Source organism: Solanum pennellii, chromosome 10 (genome assembly GCF_001406875.1).
Source record: "Solanum pennellii chromosome 10, SPENNV200".
In the NCBI taxonomy this organism is placed as follows: Eukaryota; Viridiplantae; Streptophyta; class Magnoliopsida; order Solanales; family Solanaceae; genus Solanum; species Solanum pennellii.
In genome coordinates this window covers 80,355,948-80,373,048 of record NC_028646.1, presented here as the reverse complement: position 1 = coordinate 80,373,048, position 17,101 = coordinate 80,355,948, and the positions used below count along the sequence as shown (strand labels likewise).

The 17,101-nt window shown below is 28.8% G+C and overlaps 1 protein-coding gene across 1 annotated transcript; it reads left to right on the top strand.

Annotated features, from left to right (window-relative positions):
• Positions 1 to 8,114: 8,114 nt before the first annotated feature.
• On the top strand, positions 8,115 to 15,153 carry LOC107002710 (glucomannan 4-beta-mannosyltransferase 9-like). Its single transcript, XM_015200855.2, has 9 exons — positions 8,115 to 8,840; positions 8,948 to 9,046; positions 9,574 to 9,826; positions 12,300 to 12,410; positions 13,253 to 13,389; positions 13,531 to 13,644; positions 13,754 to 13,953; positions 14,358 to 14,552; positions 14,635 to 15,153. The coding sequence occupies exons 1-9, from the start codon at positions 8,511 to 8,513 to the stop codon at positions 14,795 to 14,797; spliced, it is 1,602 nt and encodes a 533-aa protein (XP_015056341.1). The 5' UTR covers positions 8,115 to 8,510; the 3' UTR covers positions 14,798 to 15,153.
• The last annotated feature ends 1,948 nt before the right edge of the window (positions 15,154 to 17,101 follow it).

Genomic DNA, 17,101 nt, shown 5'->3' with positions numbered 1-17,101 from the left:
TATATATATATATATATATATATATATATATATATATATATATTAACCTACTTATAAAGAAAGAGTCTCCACATCTACAAATTATTTTCCTTGACTGAAAATCTACTTCTGTCTAGCTGATTATTAGCCTTATTAAACAAAATTCTGGACCAAGTGTCAGATGGTATATAACAATGTATATATCAGTTTTTTTTTTTTTGTTTATCGATATGTTGTTTTTAATTTCTATATATCACGTTTTCTAAAGTAGAAAAAACATTTAGATAAAATATAAAATTTATATAAATTGATAAAAAAAATAGTCGAGTCGATTAGAAACAAAAAACTAGTTAGCCTGAAAAAAAGTGATCTCTCATGAAAGATTGTCGTTATTTTTAGGAAGATTGATTCCATGATTCATTTATATATATTCCCTATATGCCATTTTATTTGCAATGGAAAAAGATTGAATCAGACTTCTTGATATTTTGAGGGCTTTAAAAATGAATCGAAAATAATATAGCTTTGTTTGACCTAATCATTGTGTGAAGGGCTGGTGGTGCTTAAGCAGCTCTGAGTTTCGTTCGTCAGCCCCTTTCTTTTTTTATAGTCAAGTGACTTTCAATTCCTTTCCTTCTTCTTGCAACGTCAAACGAGATCATTTTTCTCATTATTTTTTTTCGCTTGTGTATTTTTTATAGCTTTTTTTTTACTTGATAAGATATATTTTTAAAAAAAATATTATTTTATAGAACCATATTCAAAATGTTTTTTTGTCTTTGAAAGGGGTTGGGGCAGATGGGGGAGTGGGTGGAACAAACCATGACTTTGAGCATTTACACTTAGAAAAAATCAAAGATAAAATCTAATATACCATGAAATTAACTTTTCCACAATATTATTCTTCTAGTTATTTAAGAAAAAAATTGACAAGTCTTCTGATAAATAGACATGCAACCATCTCTTTTTGTTTTTGTTTCTTACTAAAAATGTTATGTGTCTTTTTCATGATTAATTAAACTTGTTTAACAATGATGATTATTGAGTTTAATCAGGTTCAATGTTTCTTATCTGAGGTAGATATGGGAACTCCTTGGTAAACTTAAAATGTATCTGAAAATGGTTTAACTAAAGAGAGTAACTTATAAATGATAAGATCATTTAACATAGCCAATTGTTTTTCTTGTATATTTAGTTTCGCTATTTATATTGAGGTTCGATTAATTTGAATTAGCGCATTGTAAGGGGCTTATCTTTTAGTGTGACGCTCTCAACATAATTTTTTACATTCTTAGGGGCTAAAATTGAGACCTTCGATTAAGGATAGAGGAAACTTAACCATGTCCCTACTACTGATATCGGTAACCAACAATGGAGTTAGGTAAGATCGAGGAATGTCATCTGAATCACTTCAACGGGAAATAATATATTACTTATACATGGTTTAAATTATTTTTCACGTATATATAATAAATATTGAATTCTCTTTGATTATTTCATTTGTTTACTTTTTCATATTTTAAATATCTTTGTTAAAAATTCTGACTCTGCCGCTATCAATAATATAGTCCAATTGTTTATTAGATTGAAAATCTACTTATTAGCCTAGATTATTGGCTAAGATAGATAAAACATACACATTGACTAATTGTTGAATGGTGCCCATATTATTTTGAATGAGAATATAATGACCATTCATATGTACAAAATACAAATTAACTACTATTTGGTTTTTCCTTTTTTTTTTTTTGGTTTTGTTCAATTTTCTTGCTTATTTTATTCAATCATTTTTTAGGAGAAATTTAAATGAAGCTAGAACTATTTCTTTTTGCTACATAGAATTTTAATTTCACCCATATCATGAAGGTACAATGAACACAATAATCACCCAATGAGCTAAATCTCAATTTCTAATTTCAGTGATACTTATTTAACGCGATAAGTTAATTAAATAGTTATCTTAAATATACACTTCCTCTCCATCAAGCACATTTTAAAAGTACATCTCCAATGATTTTTGGATACGATATTCTTTATTTGCAATTCAAAATTTAATAAAATTATATTTATGAATTTTGAATCTTAACTTCGTCTCTGATACGTGATGTATCAAACTATTAAACTATTCAAAGAAGTAATGGAATTTGCTAGGGAATTTAGGAAGGGTCAAGTTAGATGAGACATCAATTCCATGTCTGTTTTGGGTATTTTGAACCAACCAACCACATCCCCAAAATCCTACCTGCCTCCAAAAATTAAAATATTAAGAACAATTTCACCACTTCCATGTTATTATAATATATATATTTTATTGATAATTACGTATATTTTTATCAAGATTTTATCTTTATAAATTTTGGAAAAAAATTATTAGGGGATTAATTATTTGTACATTTTAAAGAAAAATAAGTACAAAATTTATGCCAAAATTTTCGAGTTCTGCGAGCTCATAAATAGGAGTCGCAAAATTAAACTAATCTGCAATAAAAGAATTGATAAATCAGAAAATTTATCAAAATATTATTAAAAGAACAATTTTTTATTCGATATTATATTTTAAATAATAGTAAAAAATAATAATTTTATTAAGTACGATAAAATCATAAAAGAACAAACGAAAAAACTAAATTAGGGCCCGCTTTTTAGCACATTTTAGTTTCAATTAATATTGTGTACATCACTAACCCACTCATTAATTATTTCAATTTGTTTAACTCACTCAAATTTAACTTAACAAGCTCATTTGATATCCCTGCTTACGAGTAGTTTTTTAAATCGATACCTTAATTTACTACTAATAATTATGTTTATTGATATATATATAAAAAAAGAAATATTATTTTCCTTAGTAACTTTTAACACAAAATAAACTAACATGAATTGTGATGAACGACATGAATTCTTTTATTCTTATTGATTTAGGGTTTGAGTCCTTTAAGAATGATTTTTTTTTATTTGGATCGTTTTCTTAAAAAATGAGTTATACAAACATTGTCGGTATGCTTTCTGCTCGACTAGATTTAATGTATATATATAAATTTAAAATTAATTAAACTTTAATAAAAATATCAGATACGAAGCGAAAAATATCAAAGCATGATTAGATGAGCTTCCAAGGGCACATGTTAGTTTTATGGTGTTCGGTCCTTAAGGCTACACGTTTGCAAACTCGACCGCTCATTCTTTTTTTTGTTAGATAAATAAAAAAATCTGAATATATAGTTGAGATGTTAAATCATCCAACTTTTTAAATTTTATCTATATGCAATACCTTTTTTTACAAAAATACAATGTATTTTAGTCGGTTATTTCTTTTTTGCATTTTGAGTTATCAAATTAGGATTTCTATTGACCGTAAGCTTAATTTGATAATGCAAAAAAATTTAAATAATTAAATTGTATATTGTAAGTAACACACGTATGCATATTAGGGGTGAAGCTATGTAGTTCTTATGACACTTGTTTAAGCTTGGTTTTCTAAAAGAATGTTTGGATGGCCGGTGTTACTTTGTTATATTGCGATACGTTGTTTATTTAGATATAATAATTTTTTTTATGATTAGTTAAATTTAATTTTTATTATTAAATTTATTGCATGCTAGGTTAATAACGTAATTTTTCATTTTGTGTAATAATTGATTTAGTATGAATGTATGGTCATATGATTAATTTTTTTCGTTTTGTTTTACTTACTATTTAATAATTATTTATTATTTACTTTTTTTTCTATAGTAAATCTACTTCGTAATCTGTTTTTCTGGTGTGTTTATCTTTTTGATTTTTTTGACATTATGTAATTACCACGAAATATACTATTTGATATAGTACGATACAATTTAAAAATGACATGTAATAACTTATCCAAACAAAGTATAAATATAGTTTCATCAAAAGTTGTGGTGATAAAGTGGTGAATTTTGTAGTAAGATTCAGATTCAGATTATAACAACGAAATTTCTTTTTTTAATAAATAATATTCTATATGTTTAATATATATGAATTTTTTAAATTTTGAATTCTAAATTCTGATTAGATAATCTTCGATATTGAGTCCGAAAAAAAGTAGGTAAGAAGTTCATAAATAATAGTCCATTTATAGCAAATTTTTATCCTTTTGTCAATTAAAAAAAAAAGTCAATGAATAATCTTTTCCGATATTTGGTATTGCATTTTAGTTCTAAATTAAACACCTTTTACCTAATTCGATTACAAATATATAATAAATGACCTGAATTATCAAAGAAGATTTTGCACATTATTTAATTAGAACCGACAGACTTAGGAAAAATATTATTAGTCATAGGACATGGATCTTGTTCCATAATTACTAGTTATAATAACTACTATAACATTTATATATTTAATTAAGCCAAATAATTGAGTGTTTTATATGTCAAACTTATAAATATATATTAATGTCATTATCATTTATAAAACAAGAACAAAAAGGAAACAACAACATTTAATCATATGAATAAGAGATAATTAACTTTACTAATTTTAGCTATGTAGCATCATTGTTTGATTGTCGTATCAAAATATGTTGTAATCATCATGAAATTATTTGCAAACAATCAAGTAGAGACTTAAAAGAGATTTAATTTCAAAACCAAGTCCGTCTAAAAATTTTATCTTTTATAAAAAATTTATCTTTAGTTGTTATTACATACGTGAACAATAAAGTTTGTACATATGAAAGTGATGATATGATTATTGATGAAAATGACGAACGAATGACAAAGTCATTAACTTCATCTACTTCACGAAGTATGAAATGATAATTGTTACACTCACTCAAAATTATCACATCGCTTTAGTGTCATGAACACTATTTGTTATTTAAAAACAATCAAATAGAGGCTAAAGAGATTTAATTTCAAAATCCAATCCCCCTTAATAAATAAAGTTTAAAACTCTTTTAAATTATTCTCACCTAATCTATCGAAAAACTTTATAGATTGATTATAGTATAAATTTTTATTTTATATTCAGAGACGATTTTGTGTATTTGTACTTTATCTTGTACTCCTATTATGATTATTAGCTTGAATACCGCTAATATCAAATTTTGAGTGATGTGTTATGGATATCTTGATTCTCCTCTCTTTTATATTTTTAATATTTATTTTTTATTTCGTATTATAAATTCGATTTATATACTAATAAAATGTCTATAAATATTATCATGATCGTAAATTTTGAATCATAATAAATTAGAATGTAGAAATGCTCAATATACATATGAGTATAGAAAATGTAGAAAAAATTACGTTCATTTTCGTAAAAAAAACTAGGAGGGACCCCTTTATTTTTTCTTTCGATAGTTAATAGCATATAAAAGAAAAAAAAGAAGAAAATACAAGAAAGTGCTTATGTAAGATCCAATTTTATATAGCCAAAAATATATATTAGTATATTTATTTATGTGTTATTTGTTGCTTTTTTTTGGGAACTACTTGAGTGTTTGTTAATATTCCAAATCTATTAAAGTGGATGAAAAGTCTCTTAACAAACTTGACAGTCCAGAAAAGTATGTCAAAGTATCAATTTCTTACTTTATAATATACGATATAATCATTTCCTAGATGATTGATTTTCTTGGCCATGTGAGATTTTTCATAGCTTTAAAATTTAGATCGTTTACGATAAATTTTTTTTGGTGTTTGTATATATTAGTTATATTTTTATAAGTAAATAGAAAGTTGATATTGAACGTTTGAATATAGATTTGGTTGAAACTTATATATATATATAAAGAGTAATTTTAAATCGCAAAAATGTATTTGAAAGATATTATAGTTAGACATAAATAAAAATTAAAAGATAACTTATCAAATAAAAAAAATCAATTTGATCTGCCTTTAAATCGTAGTCTTTCCTTATCTTCATCATGATAAAGAAAACGAGAAAATTTGTCATATGATGATTAGGGAAATCAAATAATCCATTACTTAGAATATTTAAGAATATTAAATAGTGGTAATGATCAATAATTATAGTAAGTTTACGATATCACAAGTAAAAAAAAGGTTAATTTATTTATAATTGAAATACCAAAAATACTATTAACCCAAAAATTTAATATGATTATGAACTCCAACCAAATCCTGGGGCACACTTGTTTTGATATGACTTAATTAGTTCCTCAACTACTCCAAAAGTATTGTATTAATTTGTTTTTCTTTAAGAGAAAATTCAATAGTATTATAAAATCATCATAAGTACTTAAACCAAATCATTTGTTTTAGTTGATTAAAATAACGTTCCCCTAATTCCAATATTAAGAAAATAAATTTGACTTGGACACATAAGATTGCATTTGTTATATTAATTAGTTAATTATAACAGAGATTTCTTGTCGGCAAATGAGACAATTTATTTTATAGTATTACTTTTATAAAACAACTTAAGAGTCCTTAATTATTTTTTATTTTGTGAAAAAGTACTAATTAAATATATATAATATGTCCAAGCAACATCTTAATCATAGGATTAAGTGTGACAACAGCAATCAGACATAGATTTTTCCAAAATTAAAATATAAATTAAGATATTATATATGCATAAAATTATTTGTTTGTCTAATATAATTCATGTAAGTATATTTACATGAATTATTTTTAATAAGAAGAATTTTACTCTATAAAGTGATTTTTCTTTTTACATGAATTCGGATCAATCATATCATAAGTATTAAATACTGAATAAAAAAAAGTCATTTTTTGAATTTTAGACATTATTAAATTCAAAGTAGTTAAATTTTAGTTGGTTTTCTCCAAATAAATAAATAAATATATTATAAATAACAATCAAGCAAATATTTTATTTAACACAACAGTAAAAATTATTTTGCAGAAAATGAAATTTTTATTTTATTATTTTTTAAAAAAGGAAAATAAAAAACATACGACCAAAAATGCAGTTGAACTGTCACATTCTTGCAAACTGTACAGAGTAAGCTGAGGCAAATTAGTCAATATATCATTACTTGAATTAATTCACTTCATTTACCTAATTTTAAGAATGTAAACATTAATTACTGATGTGTTAATGATTGATTACCTACTAATCTTGTTTTAGTTACAGAGTTGATTAAACCAAGTTTTCTTGGTTCTGCAATTTCTATATGGAGCTAAGTTATGTATACACTGATTGTCAGTGTATAATTTTCTTTTTTACACTAAAAATAAAAATATGTTATATTATTTTGGAAAAAATTGTCTGAAATATATTCGAACGTTGATCGAAATTGCTGTAATAATGTCGAACTTTAAAAAGGACCTTCTATTCTTCTGCACTATTTAATGATGTATTTTAAAGGTATATATGCGTCCACTTGGACATCATAAATATTGCGTCATTATAAACAGTAATGTGACCACGTGTATATACCTTTAAAATAAATCATTAAATAGTATAAATTAAAAAATGTCCTCTATAAAATTTTGTATCGTAAAAATAATTTTGATCAAAATTAAAATATCTTTCCAACCATTTTACTATTATTTATACTACTTTATTTTAATGTTTATCATGGAACTAATGTTTGAGGCTTAACAAGTTAAAAGAACAAAATAATTTTTTTTAAAACCTATATTATAAAATATATTGTACTAACATTTATATAATAGTTATAAATATAAAGCTTTTCAAAATTTATACTTCAAATATGACATAAAATTTCAGGACTACAGGAACATTTTATTAAGTGAAAACTTATATACATAGGTTTATCGAAAATACGCTTTTAATTTTCACTAAATAAAAATAAAGTTATCATTCTTCTCGGAATGAAATTACACTTTAATCTAATATTTGTTAACGCCATAATCTTTTTCTATAATCTACATTATACATGCAGTTTTTTACTAAATAAAGAATCTTTACACTATTAAAATAGATAGTAATCTCTTCTTATTAAAATTTATGATCTAAAATATTCTCCGATAAAATGATTTGTAAGTTAATTACTATAAAAACATAACATTATTTTTGAAAATATGAATACAGTAAAAATTAATTTAAAGATTTTATCAATCAAATTTTTTTTTTGTTTACTCTGTGTTACTCCACCAGTCCCAAACACATAAGCCAAATTATAAAAAGATGCCTTTATTGTTCTCTTTCTCATTCCACATTCTGCTCTGCTTCTTCTTTTTCTCTCTAGTTTCTTCTTTCACCGCTTATTCTCCATTCATACTATCTACTCATATCTGCTTCTGCTTTCTCATTGATTGCAGAAGCAGAAATCATCATTTCTTATTAAATTCCAAAAAATAAATAAAAAAATTCTGTTCTCATTTGATTATGAGTTCAATTTAATCTTTTTTTTTCTGTGTTTCTGACATTCCACCATTGTTTTGCTTCATCTAGACGCAAAAAATCCCAGAAAAAACAGATATTTTTTTTCACTTTTTGCTTTAGTTAAAACCCTCCCCTGTTTTTGTTCTGTTTTACTCTGTTTTTTTCTTAGTTTTAAAAAAAGCTCTTTTCTCCCCTGTTTCTGCTCTGTTTTGCTCTGTTTTTCTAAAATGGATCGGTTTTCGTCGACGACTCTGTTTCCTGATACACTAGCTGGTACAAGAGATGATTTAACAGAGCAATGGACAGTAATTTGGGAACAGATTAAAGCTCCATTAATTGTTCCACTTCTTAGAATCGCGGTGTTTCTGTGTCTGTTAATGTCGATTTTGCTCTTCATTGAGAGAGTTTATATGGGGATTGTGATTACGCTAGTGAAAATGTTTGGTCGAAAACCAGATAAACGTTATAAATGGGAATCTTTAAAAGATGATGTTGAGATTGGAAATTCATGTTATCCTATGGTTCTTGTTCAAATTCCAATGTATAATGAAAAAGAGGTTTGTATTAATCAACATGTTGTAAATAATTGCTTTTGTTTCATAATTGTTTCATAATCTTTTGTTTTTTGGTTAAATATTGATTGAATTTGCTGTTCTTGTTATAGGTTTATCAGCTTTCAATTGGTGCTGCATGTGGACTTTCATGGCCTTCTGATCGTATTATAATCCAAGTTCTTGATGATTCAACTGATCCTATTATCAAGGTATAACGAAACTCGTTTAAATTATATACCCCGACGGTATAATACAAAATTTATAATATCAGGTCATCTAAGAGATAATAATCGTTAACAGCCTAAAACAAATAGAACTACGAGTAAGTACTTAAAAATGATGTAGGCACCAACATGAGTTGTGGTGCAGTGATAGAACTACTTCCTACTTAAGTAGAAATCACATATTCGAGCCTTGCGTATGAAGGCCCTGCTGTACGTGATCTGAGTTTAGTCGGGCCTTCAAGTAGGTTCTAAACCATTGGACTCTTGGACAAGGAATGGGAAACCAAAAAAATTGATGTGGGCAACATACTATAAGCATGTTGAATGACACTGGACCATTGGACTCTGGACATCGAGTGGGAAAATGATGTGGGCAATTTGCTATAAGCATGTTGTGTGACACATATAGTGTCAACTGTCATTGTATATAAGCTAAATTCTTGAACTAGCTTCATTTTGTTTCACGTTTAATGAAAATTCTGATTCCGCTATTGTTTTTTAAATCGATGTAGAATTTGGTGTCAATGGAGTGCCAAAGATGGGCAAGCAAAGGAATAGATATAAAATATGAAATAAGAGACAACAGAAATGGGTACAAAGCAGGAGCATTGAAGGAAGGATTGAAACATCCATATGTGAAACAATGTGATTATGTTGCTATATTTGATGCTGATTTTCAACCTGAACCTGATTTTCTCTGGCGCACCATTCCATTTTTAGTTCACAATCCTCAACTCGGACTTGTTCAAGCTCGTTGGAAATTCGGTAAGTTACTCGTTATTCTGTATAATAGACCTTTGTGATTTTCTCCGAATTCCTGCGTAGCAAAAACTTAGTATATCGAAATGTCTTTTTTCTAATCAAAATTACACTTGTCATAACAAGAATCATTAAATTAAGGGATCGTTTGGTTGGTTTAGTGAGGAAATTTTGTACTAACATATTTGGTGAAATTTTCGAAAAATATTTGGGAATTTATGTTTGACTAATAAATTTGAAAAAATATTAAAACAGCAATTTGTGCTTTGATCGAGGTTTTAAAAATACTTTTAAAAGAAATAATACTTTTACAGTTTCTAAAAAAAGCAATTTCTACTACTATTCAAAGAACACTTATTTTCCAAAATAATAATAATAATAATAATAACAAACACTTCAATCCTCTAGAATAAACATTTTTTATTTTCAAAACTTTTTTTTAATTTCCACTTAAAATTTGAACCATTAATTAATAATAATACCTACATAAAGTAAAAGAAAATCTTACATAGTATTATTTTGTCTGGAATCGAACGTAAAAACAAATATGTTGGTACTTAAATACCTGACATAATAATAATAAATAAGCTTTTGTTTTATTCAAAAAGTAAACACATAAATATATAAATTTAAATTAGATAAATACAATAAACAGTAACATGTAGTACTAAAGTAGATATTAAAAATAAATAATTCCTGTTTCATAATCCACGTATTCCTAATTACAGAATAAAACTTTTGTCACTAATTATTGCTTTAAAAAATCACGTGTTATAGTATCATCTTTCTAGCAAAATATAAAATTATTTTAATAGCTGTCGGTGGCTCTAGACAGCTATTTTCTTGTTGTGTATTATGATGATTTAGGTAACAAACTTGGTTGGTCAATTTGGTTGGGCCACGTATACACTCTTATTAACTTTGGTGGGACCCAAAAACTATAAAATGATATTTCGATGTACAAATTATATCGCGTTAGTACAGTAAAGAGAATTAAAAATTATAGACAATTTATTCTAATACAAAGGTTAATAACGATTTCTGTTACTCGAACCCGAATACCATCTAAATATAAAATTGGGATAATGGTCTAAAATTAGTTTTCTATACTTACTTTAGTTAGTATTTACATTTTTCTTTTATGTGGCACAAATTAATCTATTAGAAAAAAAAAACTTTTTAAATATTAATTTTATGATCTAATCTCACAATATATTTAAGAAAACAAATTTCAAAAATAACCTTTATTTTCTTAAATTTGATGCTCTATTAATTTACGCCACATAATTAAAAATGTTCGTTAAATATTAATATATTTTCTCATGATATAAGCACTTCAATAATCGGTTGAACAACAATATATACTGATGGAATGATTAAGATTTTTAGATCTTTAACCTGAGATCTCAAATTAGTAGGAAATTTACTTTCCTGCAAATTTTTATACAAATTTCACGTAATTCACAGTTTTCTTGTAGTGAAATTCTTTTTACTAGAAAAAGTTTCTATAAAAAGCGCTCCCTTTAGAAATTGGTTATGCAGTGCACAATATAAATATCGAATATCGAACGTAAAACAAATAAATACAGTTCTATCCTTTTGAGCTGGAATGGTACTGAAAAAGCTGCAGTGTTTTATACTTAAAATGTAAGGTTGTTATGGAGTCGTCTTGATGAAGACAAATGGTACATATAATATATAGCCAACAATTGCATGTGCCAAAAGACTTGTGGACCTAAGCCACCTCCTACTTACTTAACCGACACTAATAAGTGAAATAAATTCCACACTACTAGGAGAGTCTCGAAAGCAATCGCAAGATGAATTATCTTCTTATGATCTATAAGTTACGAATTTGAATTATGTAATAAGTAGCGACTAATATTTGTATTAGGTTATTATATATAACGCTGCATTAAAATGCTACCCTTTTCTAGACTTTACGTGAGTGCGAGATGTTTTTTTGTAACAAGCTACTTTATAATAATAGTTTACCTATTGTAACATGTGATCTTACATTTTTTATATAAACGTGAGATGTTTTGTGCACTGAGTTATTTTTAATGTAGTTTACTTGTCGTAACATGTGATCTATCAATTTATGCTTTTTTAGAGGTTTAATGAATCAACTTCTTGGCATGCTTTCCTTTTTTGTTGGTTGAAAAAAGAATGTTATATTTCTGTAATTAGAAATAATTTTACTTTATATATTTTTTTTTAATTTTAATAAAATGATTTAAGAGTCATATAGGATAAAGTTTTTTTAGGCCATAAATTTTCGAAGTTTTTTTTTTTAAAAAAACTTTGTTCTAATTCAAACAATGTTACATTAGTCGTAAGCTCACATTGGTTAAAGAATGAACGGGTGATTTGTTTAACTTGACTTGGACAATTTAGTTTTTATGAGTTAGCTTTTGATATTAAGTTAGGTTCAAACGTCGTATCTTTTACGATTTTTTGTGGTGTATAATGGTTGCAGTGAATGCTGATGAATGCTTGATGACAAGGATGCAAGAAATGTCCCTGGATTATCATTTCACAGTGGAGCAAGAAGTGGGCTCTTCCACCTATGCTTTTTTTGGCTTTAATGGTACTAACAACAAATTGCTTCTCCATTAATTATTTTCAACTTAGCTCAGCTAATTTTATACATGTAATTAATGCTTTGAAATTGACCCTTTTGAAATCTCTAAGCAACTAATATAATTTAATCGAGCACATTATTGCTCGGACTCTTTAAAAATGTGGTTGAGCGTGTGTTAGATCCTCTAAAGATAGTGTATTTTTGGAGGACCTGACATCACTCGTGTTTGAAAAAAGAAACCAAATAGACTAAAAGTCATATATAAGGTCTTTTGGAAACAGTCTCCATTCACGAGGTAGGAGTGAGGTCAGTGTACAACTCTCTCCAGACTCTACTGGGGATGTTGTTGTTTAACGGACTAAAAAACATTGGAATGGCAAAATAAGTAGATATCGAGCTTGAAACATCTCACACCATGTGTAATACAAGCGCGATCTTAGAACTAGAAACTCTAGTTTGGAACAAATTAGCAGATGAAATTGACGAAGTTTAGGAAAATGTAATAGTAATGAAGTTATGACGTTCTTTATCGTGCATGGAAATCTGTCTGTCTCCATTTGTCGAAGCTATTTGGGACCCTCTTGACTGCGGTGTGCTTGGATGCATTAGTCTTACACACGCCAGCGCTGAGATGAAAAACTATTTTTCGTTATCTCAGCTGATTTTATGCAGTAATTAATGTTCTGAGACTGATCCTTTTGAAATCCCTAAGAGGGCAAATGAGCAAAACGAACACTGAGGACTCATATAACCGACACCAATTTTCTTAGAATCGAGGCGAAGTAGTTGTAATTGTTGTGTTTGAATAGAAGTAAAGCTCACAATGTGTGTGTGAATAAACAACACAGGGACAGCCGGTGTATGGAGAATCGCTGCGTTAGAGGAGGCTGGAGGTTGGAAGGATAGGACAACAGTCGAGGATATGGACCTGGCCGTCCGCGCTAGTCTCAAGGGCTGGAAATTCTTGTACCTTTCTGCTCTCAAGGTATTACTAAATTCTCCCCCTCTTAACTTATCCAAAATACGAGTGATATATCCTATTTACAAACAAATAAAATGTCATACTTACTGTAGTGACATTGAGTCATGAAGTGCGAAACTTTAAGCTCTTGTTTCATTTGTATAGGTGAAAAATGAATTACCAAGTACATTCAAGGCGTATCGCTATCAACAACATCGTTGGTCCTGTGGCCCGGCCAATCTTTTCAGGAAAATGTTTATGGAGATCATAAGAAACAAGGTAAATTCCTCATGTAATCGTTGTTATGTGAATTTTATAACTGCTTAGTCCTACTGAGCTAGCTAGGTCGTCCCCGTCGAGCCTTTAAGTTGCATTCGTCTTTTCGCAGAAAGTAACGTTGTGGAAGAAGATTCATGTGATTTACAGCTTCTTCTTTGTAAGGAAAGTTGTAGCTCACATTGTGACATTTGTGTTCTACTGTGTTGTACTACCTGCAACTGTATTAGTACCTGAGGTTGAGGTTCCGAAATGGGGAGCCGTTTACATTCCTTCCATTATTACAATACTCAACGCAGTTGGAACTCCACGGTTAGTTCTCATTCCATGTTAAGATTTTATTTTAAATAGTACTTAGCAGGCTCTGTTGCTCGGACTTTTCAAAAACGCCTTCTGGTGCGTGTTGAATCCTCCAGATGTAGTGTATTTTTGGACGATCCGACAGAGGTTGCGGTATCATTTTTAGGATAGTTCGAGCAACATTGCTCGGAGCGACAATAACAGAAAAGGGAAATAGGAAAGACACTGTTAGAGTTTTACAGATCCTTGCAAGATGATCTATAATCAAAAACGTTCATGAGCTACAGAGCAAGTACTTAAACACAAATGTGTGATACTTATAGAAAGAGCTAATTATAATATATAGTTACCAGTCCATCATTTGAGTGTGAACATTAAGATGCTGAGGTTTTGCGCTTGTGCCTATTTGACAACAGGTCGTTACATCTGATAATATTTTGGATCCTTTTCGAGAATGTCATGTCACTACATCGAACAAAGGCTACGTTCATTGGATTGTTAGAGGCAGGAAGAGTGAACGAATGGATTGTCACCGAGAAACTAGGGGATGTTCTCAAGATGAAATCAGCCATCAAAGCGGTTAAAAAACCTCGATTTAGGTTTGGTGACAGGTAAACAGTCCCTCTCGTCGTTTAGATCAAACAGGACTAACCATATATCAAACTAAGTTATTCTTTGTTCTTTTGACAACAGACTACTTTTGTTAGAGCTAGCCACTGGTGCTTACCTCTTCTTTTGTGGATGTTATGACGTCGCCTTTGGGAAAAATCACTATTTCTTGTACCTCTTCCTTCAAGCATTCGCCTTCTTCATCATCGGATTTGGTCATATTGGTACTTTCGTTCCCAACTCTTAAGGATACTACTCGTGGAAGCAACGCTGAAGCAGCAATGTTTTCAGCTTCCTTTTTTTCACACGTAAAGAGAAATCGAGTTGTTCATTCTTTTTGGTTCTAGCATAAAGTATTCGAGTTGATGACTCGAATCTGTTTTGTTCTCTGTGTATATTCCAATGAATATGTTTGAAGGTTAAACAGTACAACAAAGAAAATTGTATTGTGAAAATGTGTATACAGAAGACAGGTAAAAAAATGAAGGATAATATCTTGTGCTTATTATACACCAAGTAACAGCTAAATTTTGCTGCTTATTTTTTTGTTTGTTTCTTTGTATTCTCAGTTTTCTTTTTATGTTATATAGAAATTGAAGTGAACTTGATAATTGATCTTGCGAAAAATAATGGAAGGGATACTCTTCTTTTAATCGCTTCGACATATGTATATATTGAATAGTTGTTTTATATGTTCATTCATCTTTCTGGAGTTAGACTGTATCCTTTTGCTCTTCGGGAAAAGTCACTTCCTTTTTTTTGAATTTTTTTGCAATTTTTTATCACTATTTTACTTTCTATAAAACTTAGTGTCTGGATCATTAACCACTTCTTGCTAACAAAAAAGTTAGAGGGGGGGAGGGGGAGGGGTTTGCATTTCGTAACTGAAAAAAAAAAGTTTATAAAAATTATTCAAATTTAAATTTGGAGCTTATTAATTAGTATTATTACTACTTTTCAAAATGTAGATTAATCATCAAGTTATTTTAATTGAAACATTTTGAAATAATTGTGTAAATTCACAATGTTTTTAAAGATTTTAAAATAGTGTTGTGTCCCCTTTTAAATAAAGATGATATTTTTTGTTGTTTCACTCAAACATCTTATTAAATTAGTACTAATCAGTTCATTAGATTATATTTTCAAAAAAGAATAACGGCTCCTTTTAATGTAAATTTAACTATCTAAATTTAAACTCAATTTGAAAAAGCACACTATAAATACATCAGTTACACCCATAACGGCTCTTTTTAACGCTCGACTCTCTTCTTCACAAAGATCGCTCGCTCTTCTCTTCTTTCACACACACTGTTGTCAAGGTCTTTCTCTCTTCTGCACAACTTTGAATTACTCTAAATGGTGAAATTCCCAATGCCATTTTCAATTTTACTTCTTGTTGGCCAAAAGAAATCAAGTTTTTTTTGGGTGTGTTGCTGCAGACAATGGTGAAGATCATGGTGGCGAGGATAAAATTGCTGAGAAACAAGGAGGTGGTTGTCAGGAAAATGATGAGATACAGACATTGGTATGCTTCTCGAATCCCACTGCTCGATCCTATTCAGGTACTTTTTCCTCTTACTTAAGGTTTAAGGGCTTTGTTGATTGATTGATCAATTGAACCTCGAAATCAACTCGTAGAAATGTGTAATTTAGTATATCATGCCTGGGATCATTTGTATTGAATTATTATTCCATCGATTTCAAGTTACGTCTTCTGAAATTCATTCACTAAAGTTTCAGCTTTATAAATTGATACCCTTGTTTGCCTCTAACGTATATATTACTTCATATTTGAAAAATGTCTTGTGAAATTCAACCTATATAACGACTTTCTTATTCTTCTTTTTCTTTATAAGGGCTTAAATTTTGGTTGCAAGTAATGGCTGCGAATCCATCTGGGTTGGAGAATTGAATGCTGGAGCGGCCAAACTTGTGTGAGTGTTTTCTAATGTCTCGAATCATCAACTGTCTTTGCTTGTACCCATCCTCCTTCTCTTATTCTTCCAAACTTGTGTGAGTGTTTCCCTGTTTTTGGTCTCAACTTTTTTATGTGTATTTTTTTGCTGTAGGGAAGTAATTGGAGTACTGGGTTTTATCTTATTTTTTGTGTATTTTTCTTATTATTGGTTCGATGATTCATTTTCTGTATGTTGGTTATGGCCTATGGGGTTTCTATAAATTTGTGATGGTGGGTTTTATGATTCTTTTTGGGGGGTTTATTCTAGGATTAGTAAGTAAAATGATTGAAGATATTGGGTGAAAATTAAAGTTGTGAAAATCAAGTGAAGTGATATGAGGGTTTTTGATATGAGGGGATTTACAGGAATTCTAATTTTTGGTCAAGATTGTGATATTTGGAAGTTGAATCTTTTCTAAAATTATGTCCGAGTTAAGTATTCTTTAATGCTTTTATGAATGGAAAATCTGAAACATCTTCCCCCGAAATCCTGCCAGCCACTTTGCATTTTGAACATTTGAAGAAAGTTCTAATGAATATGTTATTAGGTGCCTCGGGGCACGACGGTGCCTCGGGGCACGACGGTGCCTCGGG